The sequence below is a fragment of the Oryx dammah genome, unplaced genomic scaffold (genome assembly GCF_014754425.2).
Source record: "Oryx dammah isolate SB20612 unplaced genomic scaffold, SCBI_Odam_1.1 HiC_scaffold_26, whole genome shotgun sequence".
NCBI classification, from domain to species: Eukaryota; Metazoa; Chordata; class Mammalia; order Artiodactyla; family Bovidae; genus Oryx; species Oryx dammah.
In genome coordinates, this window is record NW_024070210.1 from 81023038 (window position 1) to 81038408 (window position 15371).

A 15371-nucleotide genomic window follows, 5' to 3' on the forward strand; every position below is an offset into this window, starting at 1 on the left:
TCCTGCATTTCAGGCCTATTCTTTACCACTGAGTCACCTGGGAAGCGATATGTGAGTAGACCATTATTTATTTAATCAATCATGTAGTACTGGCCCTTTAGGTAGTTTAGAATTTTTCTTTAATTCCAATAAATATATATCACAACTTCTATGCCTAAATTGTCGTACACATCAAGGATTATTTCATTAAAGCAAATTATTAGAGGAAAAATTGCTTGTCAAAGTAGGTCTAAGTTTTAAGGGTGTTGATTATATCATCAAACTGCCCTCCAAAAAAGGTTAAATTTGCACTGCTACTACTAGCAACGTGGGGTTCCCTAGTGACTCTGATGGTAAAGAATCTGCCTGCAATGCAGGAGATCTGGGTTCAATCCCTGGGTCAGGAATATCTCCCAAAATTCCATGGACAGAGGAGCCTGGAGAGCTACAGTCCATGGGGTTGCAGAGTCAGAGACGACTGGACAACTAACACTTTCAGAAGCTTTCACACTTATCAGCAATGTATGAGAATCCCCATTTCACTATAATTTTGCCCAAAAAGGGGCTACACTAACCTGCATTTATTCAAGGGTGAACTCTTTTCAGGTCAATGGATAATCTTCAACCCATTTTTGTAAACAGACTATTTTATCTATCCCCTTTCTCCAGACAGCAGTGGTAAAGAATCTGCCTGCCAATGCTGAAAACACAAGAGATGGGTGTTCAATCCCTGGGTCAGGAAGATCCCCTGGAGTAGGAAATGGCAACCTGCTCTAGTATTCTTGTCTGGAAAATTCCATGGTCAGAGGAGCCTTGTGGGCTATAGTACATGGGGGTCACAAACAGTCAGACAGGACTGAATGATTGCACACAGTCACCTGGTTCCTGCTGATTTATAACTGCAGCTTGTATCTGCTGAAATTATTTTTCCAAATTTTAATGAAAAGATTTTGATCACTTTAGCCACTGTGAAGAATGAAATTGAAGAGGGAACAGGTTAGAACAAGAGAGACAAGTTACCATACTACTGCAGTTATTTAGTAGTAGTTGTTGTTGTTAGTTGCTCAGTAGTGTCAGACACTTTGCGACCCTATAGCCCGCGAGGCTCCTCTGTCCCAGGGATTCTCTAGGCAAGAATACTGGAGTGGGTTGCCATTCCCTTCTCCAGGGGACCTAGGAAACAGATTAACTGAACTTAAACTAAGGGAGTAAAAGCAAGGAGAAAAAAACCTAAAGAACTGGATACGGGAATAAATAAAAAAGATCAGAATGATCAAGAATGCTTCCCAGGTTTCTACCACAAGAGAATAGGTGGGCAGAGACAGCACTGAGATATGGAATAATCAGAGAAGAAAGATATTTAGGGGAAAATGTTAAGTTCAATTTTGGACATGTGAAGTTGGAGGTAACTGTGGGCACCTAATTATAAAAGTCTGAAACTCAGCAGAGGGTCTGGTCTAGGAATTTGGAAGTTATTGTTACATAAGTTATATCTAAAACCATGAGCATGAAGAGTAATAAGCTGAAGTCAAAACTTTGTGGAACTAATATTAGTAACTAATAAAATACTAATATTTTAATGAGCAAGACAAAGAAATGATGCTCATGAAAGAAAAAGAAAGGAAATAGGGAAATAAAAGGAGAAATAGGATATAGATGCCAAAGGAGTGGAGCATTTCATGAGGCTGTAATTAAAATGGAGGGGTTCAATGTACACAGTCTTGACCAAGATGAAAATATGGATTATGAGAATTTTTAAGCAGCAATTTGGAAGAACTCTTTTAATGGTTTTTATTTTGTTTTGTTTTATGTTGACTTATTGAAGGCCTCAAAAGGTCAAGAATGGGAACTTAAAAAGATGATAAAGTACTGTTTATAAACATATGTGTATATGAAGTTGGTAATTATAATTTCAATTATATAAATGAGGGCAATAATTCGTCTTCTTTCAGAATAACTTTTCAGTGGTTTTTTAAAATTCCAGTTGCTTTTCATTCCCTCATGCCATACACAAAAATAAACTCAGAATGGCTTAACTTAAATATAAGACATGATACTAGAAAACTCCTAGAAGAAAACATAGGCAAAACGTTCACTGACATAAATCATACCAATGTTTTCTTAGGTCAGTCTCCAAAGGCAACTGAAATAAAAGCAAAAATAAACAAATGGGATCTAAGCAAACTTAAAAGTTTTCGCATAGCAAGGGAAACCATAAACAAAATGAAAAGACAACCTACAGAATGGGAGAAATACTCTGTTATGTGACTGAAAAATATTTATTTTCCAAAATAAACAAGTAGCTCACCCACTCAACGACAAAAAGCAAACAATCCAATAAATGGGCAGAAGACCTAAATAGACATTTCTCCAAAGACATACAGATGGCTCACAGGCACATGAAAAGGTGCTCAACCTCACTAGTTATTAGAGAAATGTAAATTAAAACTACAATGAGGTATCTATCACCTCACACTGGTCAGAATGGCTGTCATTAAAGTCTACAAATAATAAATGCTGGAAAGGGTGTGGAGAAAAGGGAACTCTCTTATTCTGTTGGTAGGACGATGCAGCCACTATGGAAAACAGCATGGACATTCCTCAAAATACTAAAAGTATAACTACCATATGATCCAGCTATCTCCCTCTTGTGCATATATCTGTACAAATTATAATTCCAAGAGATATATATGCCCCAATGTTCACAGCATTATTTACAATAGCCAAGACATGAAGGGAACCTAAATGTCCATCAACAGACAAATGGATGAAGAAGATGTGGTGTGCGTTTGTGTGCATTTATACATACATACAAAGGAATACTACTCAGCCATAAAAAAGAATGAAATAATGCCATTTGCAGCAACATGGATGGACCCAGATACTGTGATCCTAAGTGAAGTAAATTAGCTAAATATCATATGATACCCTTTATATGTGGAAGCTAAAATATGATACAAATGAACTTATTTACAAAAGAGACTTACAGACATAGCAAACTTATGGTTACCAAAGGGAAAAGATGGGGGGAGGATAGATAATTAGGAGGTGGGATTAGCGAATACAAACTAATATATGTAAAACAGATAAACAAGTCCTACTGTATAGCATGGGGAATTACATTTAATATATAACTTATAATGGAAAAGAATATATATATTACATATGTATAACTGAATCACTTTACTGTACCCCAGAAACACAACATTGTAAATCAACTATATGTCAATTAAAAAATAAAAATAAATTAAAGAAAATAATTCCAATTGCTTTAAAAATATTAGAACTTGAGACTTCTCTGGTGGTCCAGTGGTTAAGACTCTGCAGTCTTGTGGTTAAAACACTGCAAGGGGCCCAAGTTCAATCCCCAGTTGGGGAACTAAGATCCTACATGTGGTGTGGCAAGGCCAAAAAAAAAAAAAAAAAAAAAAACTAAAATCTATTTGGAGAAGGAAATGGCAACCCACTCCAGTATTCTTGCCTAGAGAATTCCATGGACAGAGGTGTCTGGCAGGCTATAGTCTATGGGATTGCAAAGAGTCAGACATGACTGAGCGACTATCACTCACACTCACTAAGAAATCTATTAAAAGCAAGCTGCAAAGGAAAACATGAATAATAAAGTAACCACAAACATGAAATTATTCTAGCTGTCACATTTCGAAATTTCAACACAGGGTTTTACTCACTTATTCAATAATTAATTGCTGATATCTACAACGACAATGGCTTCCCAGATGGCGCTAGTGGTAAAGAGCCTGCCTCCAATGCAGGAGACCCAAGAGACTCGGTTCAGTCCCTGGGTTGGGAAGTCCCCTGGAGGAGGAAATGGCAAACCGTTCCAATATTCTTGCCTGGAAAATCCCATGGACAGAGGAGCCTGGAGGGCTGCAGTCCATGGGGTTGCAAAGAGTCAGCCACAACTGAAGTGACCTAGCACAATGACAAAAAATTATTATGACCAGTCCCTGTGGATAAGAACCTCAGTCTAGTAGCAGTGGGGAAAGGCACATGAACAAATCAGTGAGGAACACTACTGGTAAAAAGAAAGTTATTTTAAGAGACATAATAATTACCTGAGGGTGAGAAGAGGATTATGAAAAGCTTCAAAGAGAAATCAGGAAAAGAACTATCTGGAAATTTGGAAATTTTAGCTGAGGGTGAGAGGGAAACAATCTGCCTGCGATGCAGGAGATGTGGGTTCCAGAAGATCCTTTGGAGAAGGAAATGGCAGCCACTCCAGTATTCTTGCCCAGACAATTCCATGGACAGATGAACCTGGCAGGCCACAGTCCATGGGTCACAAAGAGTCGGACAGGACTGAGTGACTGAGCACACGCTCATGAGAGGATGCAGGGGAACAGAGCCCCATCAAATCGCATAGTGTGTCCAGGACACTAAACACAGTTTGATCAAGATGAGTTCCATTTCCATCCCAGGTTCTGGTGGAAGAGTGCCAGAAGTTTCTTTAAGCCCTGTAACAACTCACTTAACTGATAAAAGAAACTAAGACACAGATAAGGTAAATACCTTTGCCAAGTTCACACAGCTAAGAAGTGACAGATGTAAGACTGGAACCCAGGTATGCCGGGTCCAGAGACTGCTCTTAACTGCTTCTCTGTGGTATCTCTCCGTTAACACATGAAGGGTCGGCTTGTGATCTGTACCTACGCCATAAGCAGTTTGCTTTTACCCTAAGCCAAGAGAACCCAGAGTTCTAATACATGAGGGCAGACTATTGTAAATTATCATGAAGTAAAGGGAAATGAGATCATGACGATGACTAGGAGAAGAGGGGTGATGAGTGTCTTAATGTGGACAGAGATCAGAGAGAGTAGAGCAGAAGGGCAGGAAAAGTAGATGATGCTACCGTATGACTTCAGAGAAAGACTGTGGAATTCTAAATTTTTAATCAATTTAGAATATATCAATTTACCTCACAAAAACACAGATGGAAAATTTTCTTCTTTTGTGGGGAGGGAAGATGTGTATCATAGACTATAATGAATGTTTTAAGAGAAAAGGAAAAATTCCTGTTTAAAAAAAAATAACTCATGACCCATTTTAAGTGTTATCAACAATCTAAGATGACAGGAAATACACGGTGGGCTAATTCACGTCACAGCATGTGTAGAAATCCCAGGAGTTAACGATAAAACAATAAATTTGAAATATTTAACAGATGAAGACTGAACTTATAACCCTTTCTGCATTAACACTCACTATGGCATTTCCTGTAACCATAACTTTTTAAAAAGAAACAGAAATCAGACAGGTATGACTATAAATACAAAAATAACTATATAAATAAATTATTTATATATATATAACCCAAAACCATTTCTCGTAATTGCTTTCCCATCAGAAAAAGACACAAATATTTTCAGCTATGGGACAAGATTCAAAATTAAATTTTCCAAAAAATTTTTGTACATGACTTTTTATCTGTAAACAACAAAAAAGACCTCATGTGACACACATTAACATTACAGCCTGAATTACTGTAACTACCACCTACATTAAGACATAGAATATTAACACACCAGAAACTCCACTGTACAAGAGTCACTACCCTGCCCCTGTCCAAAAATAATCACTATTTTCACTTCTAAAATGACAGATGAGTTCTACCTATTTTTGAACTTTATAAAAATGGAATCATAAAGTATGCATTATTTCTTGCCTGGCTTTTTCTTCTTTCAATGATATTTGTAGATTTATCAATCTGCTGAGCACTGGACTCCCAATTTTCATTGCTGGCAACATGCCATTATATGATTAGAACACTATTTTCCTATTCTAGTGTTGTTTCTGGTTTTGATTCACTGTGAATAAAGCTGATGAGAACAACATTGTGCACGTTTCTAGATGTATATATTTATATACTTCTGATGAGTATACTCCTAGGAATACAACCACTGTATCATAAAATAAGTTTGTCTGCAGTTTTAGTAGAGTCTGCCAAACAGCATTAGAGCTAAAGTGATTAAATCAATGTACAGTCCTAACAGCAGTATATTAGCATCCCAACTGTTCCTCATCCTAGCCAATACCCAGTATTGTTAGTCTCTCTTATTTTAGCCACTCAGGTGAAGTACAGTGTTACCTCATTGTGGCTTTGGTTTACATGCCTCTGAAAACCTCTGTACATTGATTTAATACTTTAGCTCTAATGCTGTTTGGCAGACTCTACTAAAAACAACAACCTCTTTTTCAAATGTTTAGTAGCCACCTGGTGAGGGCTTCCTAGGTGGCACAGTGGTAAAGAATTGCTGCTAAGGCAAGAGACCCAGGTGGGAAGATCCCCTGGAGTGGGAAATCTAATCCAGTATTCTTGCCTGGAAAATTCTGTGGACAGAGGAGCCAGGGGCTACAGCGCGTGGGGTCACAGAGAGTCCACAGGACTGAGTGACTGAGCATGTAAGGCACGGAGATCTGTGAGGTTCAAGTCTTGCCCATTTTCTACTGGTTTATCTGTCTTTGTTTACCTATTAATCTATAGTTCTTTATAGAGTTTATCAGAAGTTGAAGGTTTTTCTGAAAAGGACCAGACAGTGAGAATCTTTGGCTCTGTGGGCCTACTCAAATCCTTTGCTACAGCATGAAAGCAGCCATAGTCAATACATGAGTGTGACTTTGTGCCAATAAAATTTTATTTATGGACAGTATAATCTGAATTCCATAAAATTTTATGTATCATTAAATATTATTCTTCTGATATTTTTCAACCATTCAAAACCATATAAACTATTTTTAGTTCACAGGCTATGTGAAAAATAAGGAGTTAGCAGATCTGGTCCACAGTGTGTAGTTTGCTGACTCTTGGTCTAAATAAAGATCTTGTCAATTTATATATGTCTTCTCAGGGGTTTATCAACGTTGTTTATTCTTTACAAGCACTAACTTTTGCCTCTGCGGAAACACCTTATTTTGAATGTCTGCTTTCTGTTTCATTAATTTTTGTTCTTATGATTACTTTCTTTTTTCTGTTTTCTTTGGGTTATATTTGCTATTTTCTCTTTTAGCTTTTTTTGAGATATTTATTTACGTATGCGTTCTATTAAAATATAGCTGACCTACAACGTTGTATTAGTTTCTGCTGTACAGCAAAGTGATTCAGTTTTCATATTCTCTTCCCTTATGGCTTATTACAGGATATTGAATATAGTCCCCTGTTTATACAGTAGGACCCTGTTGTTTTACGTATAGTACGTTTGCATCTGCTAATCCCAAACTCCTAATTTATCATTCACCCCTCCTTTCTCCTTTTGTAAACATGTTTGTTTTCTATATCTGTTGAGTCTTTTCTAAGTTCATTTTTATCATTTTAGCTTCCACATATAAGTGATATATGATATTTGTCTCTGACTGACTGATTTCACTTAGTATGATAACCTCTGGGTCCATCCATGCTGCTTGCTACAAATGATATTATTTCATTCTTTTATGGCTGAGTAGCATTCCATTGTGTGAATATGTGTGTATACATACACACATATATATTAATACATATACATATCACATCTTTTTTATCCATTCACTGAGATGAATATTTAAATCACTAAACTTTCAGCCTTTCTTCCCTTCTAATATATGTACTAAGTAAGAGCTTCATAGGTGGCTCAGTAGTAAAAGAATCTGTCTGCCAAAGCAGGAGACACAAGAGATGCGGGTTGGATCTCTGGGTCCAGAAGATACCCTGGAGTAGGAAATGGCAACCTGTTCTAGCATTCTTGCCTGGAAAATTCCATGGACAGAGGAGGCTGGCTGGCTACAGTCCATGAGGTCATAAAGAAGAGAACACAACTGAACATACACGAGACTGTACATTTCCTCTAAGCATCCCCTGCGCGCTGCATACTTAGTTGCTTCAGTTGTGTCCGACACTTTGTGACCCTATGGTTGGTAGCCTGCCAGTCCATGGGGTTCTCCTGGCAGGAATACTGGAGTGGGTTGCCATGCCCTCCTCCAGGGGATCTTACTGACCTAGGGCTCAAACCCGGGTCTCCCGCATTGCAGGCAAATTCTTTACTGTCTGAGCCACCATGGAAGCCCCTAGTTCTGTAATTAATTTCAATCTTAATTCCACAGAGGTCAAACCCATAGAATTTCAATTTTCCTAAATTTGTTAAGATTTGTTCTATGGTCAATATATGGCATATTTTAATAACAGTTTCATAAGCACTTATAAAAATAGTTTATTCATTTGTTTGGTGCAATATTTTAAAAATGTCAATTAAGTCAACTTTGTTAATTGCGTTCAGTTTTGTATTATGACGGTTTGCAGTTTTTATTTTGTTTGTATTTACTTGCTTTGTTCTACATATCCTATCTACTACTGAAGTGTATTAAAATCTACCACTAGGGACTGTGGGTTTGTTTAGTCTACTTCTTGTACTTCTATCAGTTTCTGCCTTTCCTATTTGAGATTATGTTATAAGGTAATATATATTTGGGCTTCCCTAGTGACTCAGACAGTAAAGAGTTGCCTGCAATGCAGGAGACCTGGTTTCAATCCCTGGGTCGGGAAGATACCCTGGAGAAGGAAATGGAACCCACTCCAGTATTCTTGCCTGGACATGCCCCTAATGGCAGAAAGTGAAGAGAAACTAAAGAGCCTCTTGATGAAGGTGAAAGAGGACAGAAGCTGACTTAAAACTCAACATTTAAAAAATTAAGATCTTGGCATCTGGTCTCATCACTTCATAGTGAATAGATGGGGAAAAAGTGGACACAGTGACAGATTTTATTTTCTTGGGCTCCCAAATAACTGCTGATGGTGACTGCAACCATGAAATGAAAAGACACTTGCTGCTTGGAAGAAAAGCTGTGACAAACCTAGACAGCATATTAAAAAGCAGAGACATCACTTTGCCAACAAAGGTCCGTCTAGACAAAGCTATGGTTTTTCCAGTAGTCATGTACGGGATGTCAGAGTTGGATCATAAAAAAGATTGAGTAAGAATTGATGCTTTTGAACTGTAGTGCTAGAGAAGACTCTTGAGAGTCGTTGGATAGCAAGGAGATCAAATCAGTCCATTCTAAAGGCAATCAACCCTGAATATTCATTGGAAGGGCTGATGCTGAAGTTGAAGCTGCAATATTTTGGCCACCTAATGCCAAGAGCCAACTCACTGGGAAAAGACCCTGATGCTGTGAGATTGAGGTCAGGAGGAGAAGGGGGTAACAGAGGATGAGATGGTTGGATGGCATCATCGACTCAATGAACACGAGTTTTAACAAACTCTGGGAGATAGTGAAGGACAGAGAAGCTGGGCATGCTGCAGTCCGTGGGGTCACAAAGAGTCAGACGTGACTGAACAACTGAACAACAACAATACATATTTAGAATCGTTTTATTTTCCTTCTATATTAACTCTTAATAATATGAAAAGTATACCATTTCATTATTCGCTTTCTCTTAGTCCACCTTATTCTATGTTCCTTTTCATTTCCTTTCTTACCTTCTTTTAGAGAACTTTTTATTTTTACTTTCTTCTTCTATTATCTTGTTATAATTAGATTTTTCTATTGTTCTTTCAAAGCTTCCCACAAAGATTACAGGACACATCCCTGCCTTATTAACCTCTAATATAACATAGTACTTTTACCACTTCCTGGACATTTTAAGAATCTTAGAAGACTAACTCCACATCCTTACTCCTGACTTATACATGTGTATATTCTATTTTAAATCCCATTTAACATTATCATTTTATATAGTCAACATCCACTCCAGTTCAGTTCAGTTGCTAAGTTGTGTCCAACTCTTGGCGACTCCATGAATCGCAGCACGCCAGGCCTCCCTGTCCATCACCAACTCCCAGAGTTCACTCAGACTCATGTCCATTGAGTCAGTGATGCCATCCAGCCATCTCATCCTCTGTCGTCCCCTTTTCCTCCTTCCCCCAATCCCTCCCAGCATCAGAGTCTTTTCCAATGAGTCAACTCTTTGCATGAGGTGGCCAAAGTACTGGAGTTTCAGCTTTAGCATCATTCCTTCCAAACATCCACTTAGATTTGCCCAAATATTTAACCCATCCTTTGCTCTTCATTTCTTCTTCATCATCTGAATGTTCAAGAAAAACACGCTTTATCTGACATGATCCAAGCCATCAATGTTTTGCCTCATGATTTCTGCATCCAAAGTTTTATTTTAAATAATCTTTTCCTGCTCCTGGGTGGCAAAGTTATCCTCCTATACTTTCTTCTACTAACTTTACAGTCTGTAGAGTAAATGAGATGGAGTTCCAAATAAGATGGAGTTCACTAATATTTTATTTGTCCAGCTCCATTGACATAGAGGCAAAGAAATAAACTGGTCATTCTATAATTGGTCTAAACCTACTTTCCATTTAGCCAGAGCAACAGCTGAGCTCAAGTGAGGTAATAGTTATATGAACTCTAAGACTTGCTCTTTTGGTTTTCAGAGATTATAAGTCCACCCACAGATAGCAGTAGAGAATATAAACATTCTATGCCTCTGCCAGCATAGAACCCCAATGTGCTCCTCAATTCCTATCAATCAGAGTAGGAATGTGACCACTTCCCACTCTGAATCCCACAAAATGTACCAAGAGAAAGACTTTTATATAAAACATGAAACCACCCTAAACCACACAGCAGGAAGCATTCTATCAAATATAATACACTTGGAGACAACTTGAATGTCATGAGCTAACATATACTTCCACGTATCCAAGCAGTGTTGAATTTCCCTAATAGTAACAGAGGTCTTCAAGATTTTTATTTGAAACAAATATTTGCAGACAAATCATAGGAGAGAGAGGAAATGACGGTACATTTCCAGATGGAGGAAGAGCAGGGAAGATGGTGAAGTTGTGTGTATATGCCATGGTAATTTTCTTTGACTTCCGAATCACAGAACCTATAAGGGAGATGCTCTGATGGTCAGCATTAGTTGAAAAGAAAAAAAAAAGTCATAAAATTAAACAGGTGTTACATTGAAAGCCACAGCACACTCCTTCCTAGGTGATCTATTCACCTGAAAGGTGGGAACACCAATGCTTAGGATATGTGGTTCTTGGTCAGAGAAAGATAAAGCATTCTGAGACAAGAAAAGTGATCTTCCAGATGCCCCAGACTGCACCCTTCTCTACCTTATACTACAGAGAACGACAACTAATTTTGAGCTTATACCATATTCTAGTCACCATTCTGGGAGTTTTACAAGTGTTACTCTTCTGATCCTGAAAACAACTCTTTATTATCGAGCAGTAAATCTCCTATAGTTCTACAACTAGGAAATACAAGACCCAGCATTTGAGCCCAAGCAGCCTGGTTTAAAGCTTAGTCTTTTAACTATTATGCTGTATTTGCCTCTTCTACATTAATGTTTAACAATTAGCAAAACCATAGAGTACAACAGTATTTTTAACATTTATACAAGAAATATTTGCATACCTTGTACTGTAAGCTCTGCTTGAGCTTCAATGGTCTCATTTCCATTATCAGCTATACAAAAATAAGTCCCAGCATCATCCTCGGTGACATCATTGATCTCCAGACTACCACCTGCCAGCAATACCAACCTTCCAGAGCTGCATTAAAAATATTGATATGTTTCAGAATGAGAAATATGATACCTGAAAAACTCTCTACATAAAACAGATAAAACACTTATATTATTTATACAGCTACAGATGGACTGAGACCAATGCAAAATATCAGAATTTAACATAGTCCAATTTACTTTGCTCATATTTTACATGCATAAGTATCATAAATACAAATCAAAATGTTACAATGAATTATCTCTGACACTAATTATTCCCAAAGGGATACCACTGTTGTGACCAATTCCACTCCCCACAATCCATCCCTGCTTACCCACTCCACCTAGTTTGTTTTTTTTTTTTTCAAATTGTGTAATTCTGAAGTCTGGTTTCACACTGAGAGTCACACCAGCACAGTGATGCCACACTGAGAGGGCAACATGTCAGATCAGAAACAGTAAGTCATGGGGTCACAGTGCCTACTGAAAGTTTCCAATGACAGCTTGGCTAGGAAAGGAAGGAAAAGAGGAAGGGAAGGGAGAGAGAAGCATGGTTGACAGCAATTTCCTGAGTGTGGCAACTGGGCACAAACTAGCATTACTGACCCAACTCTACATGACTTAAGCCTATTTAAAGAGAATGTATATATTTTTTAAATTTTTGTACAGGTAAATTATTTTTATAAAGGAATTTTGCTATCTGTAACATTGTAGTATGTTATATATACGTTATTTGAAGTAATCCCTGGAAAGTGAAATAGCTACCACAAGAAAATCTCATTTCCTGTCTCCCTCCCTCCCTTTCTCTCTCTCTCAAAAAGAATATTTAAAAGGAAAGCTGAATCATTCTGTAACATCAAGGAAGAAATCACAAATCAATATTCTGATGAAAATTTTATGAAGTTAATAAGTTTAGTTAAATTTGGAGACTTTGGAGAGTTACAATTTTACTTTTACTTTAAGGTTTTGTAACTAACTGGCTTTCACAGGCAGATTTTTCTCATAGATCTTGATATTGTCATAGTTCCTGTCTGTATTTATGCTCAACAAAAAAGTTCTGATTACAATTGTCTTTTCATATGAATTCCTGATGGGGAAGAAAAATCAGAGGAAATCACTATTCAGTCTGGGCCACGCTTAAAACAATTCTCATTGTAAGTAAAGCACTATACCGGCTTAAGTTTTAGTACACCGTGAATTTGAGTAATTAGTCTTCCTGAATCCAACAGGCAAGATTAAGTTTCTGTACCAAGAAGGGAAAACCAGAACAGATGTGGTGACTTCTCTAAGAAATACTCTGAAAGATCATGACTAAATTTATCAAGTGGCCTTCCAATGTGAGCTATCTTAATTACACTCTCAAATTACAACTTCATGTGATAGAGAAGCTAGACAACATGTAACGGAAGAAAGCAAGAAAGAATGACTAAGATAAAAGAAACAGATAAAACAAGGTTTGGGTACCTCACAAAACAAGGCAAATTTACAAAAATTAATATCTTATATTTTACTACTGGTCAAATTCACTACTATGTTTTATAAATGGAAAACAATATTCATAAAGGGGAAATCAGCCCTACACACATGATACCCAGCTGAGTGGAACATAATTTGAAACATCAGTTAGTACTTTTGAAACTGAGGCATAGCAATTTCTATCTAATAATTATACTAAGAAACATTCCGGTTACTTGCTATGCCTCATTTGCCATGAGTACAAGAAGAGTAGAAGTCAGTCCGTCTTAACGCAGCTGATTTTACATTCCTTAAAAGAAGTCCGGGAGGAAGAATGTCCAACAGATTCTCAGAAATGATTTAAGTTGTTCACGTAACATATGGTGGCTTATAGTACAAAGGAATTCAAGGTCTTAGAGCTCCAATATTCAAAGATGCAGTCAACAGAAACAGTGAGTGGAAAACTATTCATGGTCAATGGACCCAAACTGAGCACTGCTGGACATAAGGAGTGCATGTACATGTGTGTCTCTGAGTAACAGGGGTCAGTTGAGGGGAACATGGTGTGCTAAGACTTATTTCTTTTGGCCAAAGGGAAAGGCTTTTGAGCAGATTAATAACATGGTCAGATTAAGTGAAGAAACAAGTAGAAGTTGTAAAGTCATCGTAATGGAATTAAAGAGAAAAGGATGAATCATGGCAGTGACAACAGGGGTTGAAGAGAAGACATGAAATAATGGCCACTCTTGAAAAGCTGGACGAAGAAGTTAAAGAAAGGGATTTATTCATTCATTTAATAATTATTTACTGGTGTCTCCATGTATGTCAGGTAACATGTCAGCTGGGATACTGAAGCAAGTAAAAACAAAATCAGTGCTGGCATACAATTCAGAGGAAAAGACAGACATAAAAAATGGTAACTCTACACAACGGTAGAGTTACGGGCTTCCCTGGTGGCTCAGACAGTAAAGAATCTGCCTGTAATGCAGGAGACCTGGGTTTGATCCCTGGCTCGGGTAGTTACCCTAGAGAAGGAAATGGTGACCCACTCCAGTACTCCTGCCTGGAGAATTCCACAGGCAGAAGAGCCTGATGGGTTACAGCCCATGGGGTCACGAAGAGCTGGATACTACTGAGCGACTTTGGTATACGACACAATGGTATACCAAAAGAATCTGTCAGAAAATCAGAAAGAGACTTCACTGATAAAAATGACCTTTGGGCTGAGATCTGAAGAATGAATAGGAATTAACTAATAATGAAGGGGAGGAAAAGATTTCAAAAAGAAAGTCTAGCACATGCAAAGGATTGTGAAAGAAAGGATCACAGTGTATCTGGGGTTCAAAAAATCACAAACGTGGCCAGAGGTAAGAATTAAAAAAGCAAAAATATGAGGATAGAGCCAGACCACACAAGGCTCTGAAAGCCATTTTAAGAAACTGAATCTTTAACTTGAAAAAAATGGAAGTCCAGTAAACGTCTTTAAAAGTGGGTGGGAAGTTGACAATGATGTAGTTAAGACCTGGGCTTTGAAAAGACTGCTATGGCAAGGGCATTTGGAATGAGGCCAGAGTATATGTGGGGTTAAAAGGAGGCTACTGAAGTAAATGACCTGACAGTCAACAGCACCTTGGAATAAGGTGTTAGCAACGCACATGAATTTCAGAGATATTTAGGAGGTTAAATGACAGATGGACTGGACAGAAAAGCTGAGGAAGAAACACACGTCAAAAAAGACTCTTAAGGCCAGGGCAATAAGTGTGAAGGGGAACACAGAAGGAAAATGACTTGTTTAATTTAGGTTTTTCTGTGTTGTTATTTGAGTGAGAGAGAGGTAAGCTTTTTTAAAGACAAAAGACAGGTAGCCATTGGAGAGGAAAACATCTGAAAAGAGGATTTACAAAAGTACTGGAGAAAATGGAAAATAATATCCAGAGCACAAAAGAACTTCTTAGACACCTCTTCCTCTAAAACAGCAGGTGAGGAAGGGTAGGAGAAAGCTAATGTTACATATACTCTCCTTCGCTTGTTTTCTTTAAACTTTTTAGAGGTACCTGTAGATTCACATGCAGGTCCAAGGAAGGATACAGAGAGATCTCACGGACCCTTTACTTAGTTTCCCTCAACAGTAAGACCTTGCGGAGCTGTAACTAGGAGACTGACATTCCCACCACCACAAAGATCCCTCCTGCTGGTCTCATGGCCATATCCACCTCCCTCCCTCGCCCACCTCCTCATTAACCCCTGGCAACCACTAACCTGTTCTCCATTTCAATAATTTTTGCAGTTCATGAAGAATGTTACATAAATAGTCACATGGTATGCAACCTCTGGGGACTGGCATTTTTTCATTCAGCATAATTCTCTGGAGATTCATCCACGTTGTGGCAATTGTCAATAGTTCATTCCTTGTATAGCTGAA

At 37.9% G+C, this 15371-nt stretch overlaps 1 protein-coding gene across 7 annotated transcripts in view; it reads right to left on the reverse strand.

Moving 5' to 3' along the window:
* Nucleotides 1-15371, reverse strand: part of NEO1 (neogenin 1) — a 228124-nt gene that overhangs the window by 124082 nt on the left and 88671 nt on the right. For all 7 annotated transcript variants that reach the window (XM_040227389.1, XM_040227384.1, XM_040227383.1 and 4 more), the window contains exon 5: nt 11404-11540. In XM_040227389.1, the coding sequence (XP_040083323.1) occupies nt 11404-11540 (137 nt within the window). The remainder of the gene's footprint in view (nt 1-11403; nt 11541-15371) is intronic.